General features: G+C 38.2%; 1 protein-coding gene across 1 annotated transcript in view; it reads left to right on the top strand.

The window, feature by feature from the left end:
- The first annotated feature begins 201 nt into the window (after nucleotides 1-201).
- Nucleotides 202-7,777, top strand: part of ODC1 (ornithine decarboxylase 1) — a 13,234-nt gene continuing 5,658 nt past the window's right edge. The window contains exons 1-10 of the mRNA XM_019520744.1: nucleotides 202-369; nucleotides 470-619; nucleotides 1,599-1,772; nucleotides 1,988-2,160; nucleotides 2,571-2,705; nucleotides 2,917-2,998; nucleotides 3,479-3,562; nucleotides 4,785-4,947; nucleotides 5,039-5,151; nucleotides 5,475-5,689. Of these exons, the coding sequence (XP_019376289.1) occupies nucleotides 518-619; nucleotides 1,599-1,772; nucleotides 1,988-2,160; nucleotides 2,571-2,705; nucleotides 2,917-2,998; nucleotides 3,479-3,562; nucleotides 4,785-4,947; nucleotides 5,039-5,151; nucleotides 5,475-5,689 (1,241 nt within the window). The 5' untranslated portion in view covers nucleotides 202-369; nucleotides 470-517. The remainder of the gene's footprint in view (nucleotides 370-469; nucleotides 620-1,598; nucleotides 1,773-1,987; nucleotides 2,161-2,570; nucleotides 2,706-2,916; nucleotides 2,999-3,478; nucleotides 3,563-4,784; nucleotides 4,948-5,038; nucleotides 5,152-5,474; nucleotides 5,690-7,777) is intronic.

Genomic DNA, 7,777 nt, shown 5'->3' with positions numbered 1-7,777 from the left:
TTTATTTACAATTGACTTTGTTTTAAGGTGCAGTTCTTTTTCAGGTTCTTTCTGGTGCTAACATAGAGGACAACCTAGGTTTTTTGTTTTTTGTTTTTTTTTTGTTTTGTTTTTTTTTTTGTTTTTGGTGTTTTTTTGTTTGTTTGTTTTTTTTAACTTCCAGAACAGATTTTAAAATAAGACACTGCATTTGACTTGGTGTTCTTTTTTTTTCTCTTCTTAAACAGTGTCAAAGCTACATTCTCCAACTGCTGCACAGAGGCCACACAACTTGTTTTGTAGTTAGCAGGAGTTTGTTTTTCTGGAGAGCCTCTTTGGGCATGTAGCTGAAAGAATCTTAAGTAAAACTGCCATCTTCTAGCTATTCATGTAAGTTATCTTCTAGTTGTTCCTGTCCAGTGGTTTACTAATGTTTGCATTGTTCCATGAATTTGAATTAATTCATGAATCCTTCTTTTTGTATCAACAGTTTGTTGCACTAGAAATCACCTTAGACATATACTTAAACGCTTAGACCATGACCAGCTTCAGCAATGAGGAGTCTGATGTCCTCTTGCTTGATGAAGGCTTTACTGCCAAGGATATTCTAGACCAAAAAATAAATGAAGTTTCTTCCTCTGTAAGTATGCTACCAAAACAAGAGTGTATTTTCTGATGGTACAGCTATATAGACCAAGATCTAGATCCTAGTCTGCCTACTGCATGTCTGTTTTTTGTAGCAGCTTTGCACATTGTTCTCTTATTCTCTCAATACTCGGTCTAGTGAGCCCTGCAGAGGGTGACCCTATTCTATCCTGCGGGCATGCAAGGTTTCCCATTCTGGCAAGGCATAAAGCTCTGCACAGGGGGTCACATAAAGACAGCCAATAGGAAATGTAAGACACAGGAGTGTGTCTGAATTTGGGGCTACATGTAATGCACTCCATGTTGGGATCCTAGCCAAGGAAGACCTAGCTATCTCTCGCTAAAGAGGTTTTAGTAATGAAGGTAGGAAGTACAAGACGTGGGCTCTAGGTTCTCTTTGGCATACCATGAATTGAAGCCGTATCTCCCACTTGGTGTCCTAACCACCTGACTATGGGCCAGGCAGGGTTGAGGTCATCCTCACTGTCTCTGTTATGCTCCCAGTTGACTGGTGGCTTAGCTTCAAGAGTCCTGGGCCCAAACTGGAAGAAAGAGGCAGATTGACTCCATAGCCAGTTGAGGAGGGTACTCCCATGGGAGAGGGGAGCCTTGTGCTTTGGGCTCTAGTCCCAATGCTGTTTATGTATTTTGCATAAAATAGTGTATAAAAAGCACTGGGCATACAGGTCTCCCTCTCACTCGGGCGAGTTCCCTCCTCCTTGCTTTCTGTGATTCGGGTATCTTAAGACTAAAATGAATAATATGTATTGTAGCAATAGATGCATTAGCAGTTTTTCAGGGGCTGAAACGGTGCAACAGACCAGCATTTAGCCAGACTTTTGGTATCTCTACTATGTGGATATCTTGGTCCCCAATCCTGTTTTTAAGAATTTTGTACAAGATAATCTCCCTGATATTACTGTGTACAGTTTGAAGTAAATGGGCTTGTAAAATGTATAACATGTTCCTTCTAGGATGATAAAGATGCTTACTATGTTGCTGACCTTGGAGATATTGTAAAGAAGCACATCCGGTGGCATAAAGCCCTCCCTAGAGTAAAGCCGTTTTATGCTGTTAAATGTAATGACAGCAAAACTGTAGTGGAGACGCTTGCTTCTCTTGGTGCAGGATTTGACTGTGCCAGTAAGGTAAGGGCTTCAGTTCCAAGATAAGTGATTTATTTATTTTCTTATTCTGTACAACAAGTATGTCTAAGCAAAGCTGAACACAACCAAGTGTTAGCTGAATGCAAGATCTGCATTTTCATATGCTTTCTAATGAGTTTGATCATTCATTTGTTGAAGATGTTGGATATTTTGTTTCTTCCTAGACTGTAATCTACTAAAGTAATTCTTTTTTTCAGACTGAAATGCAGCTGGTGCAGAGCATGGGTGTATCTCCTGACAGAATAATATATGCAAATCCTTGCAAACAAGTCTCTCAAATCAAGCATGCTGCAAATAATGGTGTACAGATGATGACTTTTGATAGCGAAGTAGAGCTGATGAAAATTGCAAGGGCACATCCAAAGGCAAAGTAAGCATCTCCTTGTTTCTCTGTGTGTGTTAATAAGCTTACTATCAGATTGATTTATATAAGCCAGTTCCCTGGGTAACACAAACTTAGCTTTATTTTTACTTTTTAGTTGGAAGAGGATGTAGAAATCTGTCTAGCAAGTGAAATACCAAAACAAATTTTTTTTTTTTTCACATGCCTTTGAAATTGACATCTTGGTAGTTCATTAGCTAATGAGGAAGAACAGACGGGGAAAAATTGTTTGCCTATATAAATGAATTTAATCACATTAAGGCCACATTTGCCTGATATCATCTTAAGTTAGACTGGCTATAAGGTACCCAAATACATGGTTGAATTCTTTTAAAACAAATTATATGTTGCTGTAGAAAACCTTAAAGATAAGGCACTAAACTGGATGCTGTTTCTAGGTTGGTCTTGCGCATTGCAACTGATGACTCGAAAGCAGTTTGTCGCCTGAGTGTTAAATTTGGAGCTACTCTTAAAACAAGCAGAGTTCTTTTGGAGCGGGCAAAAGAACTGAACCTTAACATTATTGGAGTCAGGTTAGTTATAACTTTGCTCATGAAAACAGACTGTCAAAACATGATTTTTTCAGAAGATTACTTGTTAACAGTGTTTTTGTTAGAAACACTTATGATGAAGAAATTTAATTTTTTCTATTGGTACCTTGATGTGCTACAGAGCTTTGTCGAAGTGACTGCTTAAAACTCAAATTACCAAATGGCAACTAGAATCTTTGCCTCTGTCTCCTAGCTTCCATGTGGGAAGTGGCTGTACAGACCCAGAAACCTTTGTTCAAGCCATTTCTGATGCCCGTTGTGTCTTTGATATGGGAGTAAGTATATATTTCCTTAAAAGCATTTCTTTTGCACCATCATGTTACTGCACAGGCAATACCATTAGTTTGTCAGAATGAATTGCCACTTGAACAGCCATGTACAACTCTGGATCCAAAAAGTCAACTTAATTGATTTTAACCTTTCCATGTTGTATCGAGTGTTCGTATTGTGAAATAGGCAGCTGTTTTTGAATTGTGATAACTCGGACATTTTGATACAGTATCAGAGTGGTGTGGAAAATATGAGATTTAAATTGACTATAAATCTTTGTGGGGTATGGGTGTATGAGAGCTACCAGTGCATGAAAAACAGGACATAAAATGGACTAGTCTGTTTGTTTGTTTGTTTAATTGTCATAGCAAAATTATGTTAAAAAACAAAACCAGCAGTCTTTTATACTAAGGTGTTAGAAGCAAGTTTTAAAAATGGTTCCTGAATCACTACTTGGCATGATAGTGTCCCATTTACTTTTTCAGGCTGAGCTTGGTTTCAGTATGTACCTCCTCGATATTGGCGGTGGCTTTCCTGGTTCTGAAGATGTCAAGCTTAAATATGAAGAGGTATGGGTGACTAGTTAACATAATCATCAGATTGTAGAGGCATTTTAATTATCTATGATGCACATGTGGGGCAAAAATACATTTTAGTGCATATTTTATAGGACCATGCACATGTCAAGCTCATTTTGCACTTTCTCTTTTGTCAGTATTAAAGCTCCTAATATCTTAAAGGAATCTTTTTTTCATGACTGTAAATTTTGAAGTACTGGGCTAGATTGACTAGGTCAGACTGTAGACCTATAGCATTTCTTATGCTGGAAGTCACAATAAACTGTACTGTCCTTTGTGACCTTTTAAGAATGGCAGTTGCCTGACATAGGAATAGACAATGAGTGATGTGCAATAATATTAAATGCAGTCCAGCAGCAGCACATCAATTTATACCAGCTAAATGCCTCGTTGTTGCATCCTTGAGTTATTGTCCTTGTCTTAATAAAATGGGAATGAATAGTTCCATTTCTAAATAAATTAGAGAGAAATGCTTTTACAGCTCTTTAAAAAATGAAAAAGTTATGAACCCTTTTGTTTGGGTTGCAAAAAGGTAGAAGCATTTTGTGAATAAGAGGGAGCATCTGTATGGGACGCTTAATGCACAGTAGCCTAATAACACCACACAGTAGTGTGCTGGGCAAAAACCATGCCAATATGCTACTGCACAGTAGTATTATTACTACGCAGTAAGCATCACAAAACCATGTGCCAGTACTACTGCACAGTAAATATAGTTATTGTGCATTTAGTTAGTACTTTATTAAGTAAGTACTAAACTAAATGTGCAGTAATGAGCATGTAGACATGCCCAGCGAGACAGAGAAGTCATTTCCAGCACATGTACTATCTCAAACCTGGCTTCCAAAAAATTAACAGGGCTTTAAATGACTTATGGGAAGCCAACCAGGATGTGTGGTGGACATCTTGTTTAAACTTAATTTTTAAAATGTACGCTTTTGTAAATAGTATCGAAGATAATACCTTTCTCTGCATCTGATACTCTGCATATACTACTCTCAGATCTGTAAAATCTTAAAGGTGGCCTAAAACAGTATGGGCAAGTAAAAAGATTCTTTTCTTTTTTTAGATTAAGCAAGTAGCTATGACATACTGGGCATAGTATTTTGTCACAGGTTTAATTAGATCTCATCTTACAAGGTTTTTAAAAAAAATTGTTACTTAACTGGCCATCAAATCAGCAAATAAGCTTTTACTTTTCTGTATCTTTTAGATCACAAATGTAATCAATCCAGCGCTGGACAAATATTTTCCTTCTGATTCTGGAGTAAAAATTATTGCAGAACCTGGAAGATACTATGTTGCATCAGCTTTCACATTGGCAGTTAACATAATTGCAAAAAAAGTTGTATTAAAGGAGCAGGCAGGTTCTGACGGTACGTAAATCTAATTGCCTGATTGCATTTGCAGCTAGGTGTAAATATTCCCAAAGATTCTTATTGGCATCTTCTCATCTCTTTGTTCCAGATGAAGATGATACTAATGACAAAACTCTCATGTACTATGTGAACGATGGAGTGTATGGATCATTTAACTGCATATTATATGATCATGCTCATGTTAAGCCCATTTTGCAAAAGGTTTGTATACTTCATTATAACTAATACTGCTCATGACACTCTTGGTTAATGTACAGGTAGTAAAAAGTGGTGCCTCAGCAAGTTCAGTTCTCTCCATCTTTTGATTCTTTTTATCCCAGCCAGTCTCTGGGCTGATAAACGCGGCCTTGGACCATGCAGTTGACCACTGTAGAAAATTTGGAGCAGCGGCTACCTTTTTTTCTTACATGTTAGAACTAGAACCCACCCTTTAATTTCAACACTGCAATTATTGTATGTAGATTCCTGTTTTCAGACCTCCTTAAATATTGCAAAGACAGTAACTGTTAAACTTCTCACTTCAGAGACCCAAGCCAGATGAGGGCTATTATTCCTGCAGCATATGGGGGCCAACATGTGATGGTCTGGATCGTATAGTTGAGCGCTTTGATATGCCAGAGTTGCAAGTTGGTGATTGGATCCTGTTTGAAAATATGGGTGCCTATACTGTTGCAGCTGCTTCTACATTCAATGGATTTCAGAGACCAGCAATATATTATGTGATGTCGAGGCCTGCATGGTTAGTAACTCTAAAAATTCTACTTCAGGTTGTAGACTGTTTGTCTTCCAAGAAGTCTGGATTAAAAATATCTGGTAAATAATGCCTTGCTGGCATTTCTTATAAGCCTACCTATGAGTAAAGCTACTTTGTACCTATTTTTGAAGACTGACTAGACATCCAAATTCTGTCTGTAGCAAGTAGTAGTTAAAGGAATACTCAAACAGCTGCTGAAGACTACAGCTAAGACTTCCAGTGATGCCTAAAAGGTTTTTCAGAAAGTCTGGGGGAAAATGTATCCAGTATAAAGAGGTTTAGCAAAAATGACTGAAGTCATTCTAGACATAGTAATAACAAATGCTGTTTTCCTTTTATACCAAGGTTCTCTATTTATCTGGGTGTAGTTCAGTAAACAGCAGTTTATTGAACTAAAACAAGCTGACAGGAAAATCACTTGATGTGGACAGTCAACCACAATGTGGAAGTTTTTTTTTTTTTTTTAAAAGCTGGTCAACTTCTATCACAAGTTGTGTACAAAAATCTTTAATTGCCCTTGTGATGGCAGGACATTAGAGGGGGAGAAAAGGTAAAATTAAGTTCTTCTCTAGAGTTATCACAATCTTAATATTAAGAGAGTGGTGCCCAGTATCTGCCCTTCTGGTGCTCATGTGTCCCCTTTACCAAAATGAAGCTACTAAATATGAATGAAGTGTAAATGAATAGTCATAGGAAGACATCTCTCTCCGAAGTACCTTGGGCAGGGTGGAAAAATACCCTATTTTTTTTTCCAGTGGGGCATGGAGGTTATTACACTTTTTTAACTTAACTGACTGCCATGAGGAAAATGTCTCAGTAGACACAGGTGTGCACATGGACAAACATACATTTTAATTGCTTTTTAAAAGGAAGGGGGAGTTCCTTGTTTGGGGCAGTGCAGCAGCTGTTACAATTTAACTGTTTAAATCTGCAGGATCCTGTAGCAATAAAGTTGGCTAAATCATCCCAAATTTGACCCCCCAGTGGAGCAAGGTTTAAAGCTGGAACAGTTCTGAGATGCTTATAGCACTATAGCATCTTGCAGGTCTAACAGTTGCATTGTAACACCTTTTGGGCATGTCTACAAGTACATTTAAGCATGACTAAATATAATGTGCGTTAAGTGTTTTTGGTTGGTTGGTTGGTTTTTTTTTGGCAGGTGTCTACATGTGCAGTGTCTTGGCACCACTGAAATTGGTGCCAAGTCCCTGCAGCTCTGTGATGTGCCCCTAGTGGCTGTGCGGACCCAGCACTAAACTTCGTGCTGGGTCATGTCTGTGTGCGTTTAATGTGCTTTAACTAATCGTGCCTAAAATTTTTGCCTGCAAATGCAGGTATCAAATTTAGGCGCGATTAACCTAATTTTGCCATTTTTGATGCACATTAGGGGCACGCATATGTAGACATGTGCCTGCAATGTCCATTAAATTAGGTTAATGCTTACTAACATTTCTCGTGTAGACGCGCCCTTTATATTGCAATCTTCTGAAGCGAGTACAATTGCTATATCTGTCTGTACCCTATATTTGCAGAAACTGTCATCTTCAGTAGGTCTTGTTGGAAGGGCTCTACCACTCTGGTATTAATAGCAAAATTTTCCAGTTTTGGAAAGGCCTCCATCCTTCAGTTTTTTAAGGGGCCCAATCTGCTTGACTACCACTATTTAGGGGGGTAAGAGCTTTCTAAGAGGAGGAGCTATTTATTTGAAGTTTCAGAGTATCTAGGAAGGACAACGCTTAGTGGAATAGTTGGCTTAAATGTCTTTCCCTAACTAGATGAAGTCTGAATTGTACATGTCCAGATAAAAGGCAGAAGTAGCCTACATATTGCTATTCCTGTTATGCTGAATATACTAGTTTCAAAGCTCCGCTACTAAATGAGCTGCTTTCTGCTAATCTCAATGGTAAGTTGTTTTTTTTTCCAAAATGGAAGCATAACTGGCCTGAAAGCCAAACACATTTAAATGTGTCCTGTTGTGTAAGGGTCAAGGTAAATAGGATATCCTTAAGTAATTGATTTGGCCCTAAAACTGTTCTTTGATGTTGACTCTTTTTTTCCCCCCCCCCCCCCCCC

The sequence above is a fragment of the Gavialis gangeticus genome, unplaced genomic scaffold (assembly GCF_001723915.1).
Source record: "Gavialis gangeticus isolate Ggan-Ray unplaced genomic scaffold, GavGan_comp1, whole genome shotgun sequence".
Lineage (NCBI taxonomy): Eukaryota > Metazoa > Chordata > Crocodylia > Gavialidae > Gavialis > Gavialis gangeticus.
This window is presented reverse-complemented; position numbering and strand designations above follow the sequence as displayed.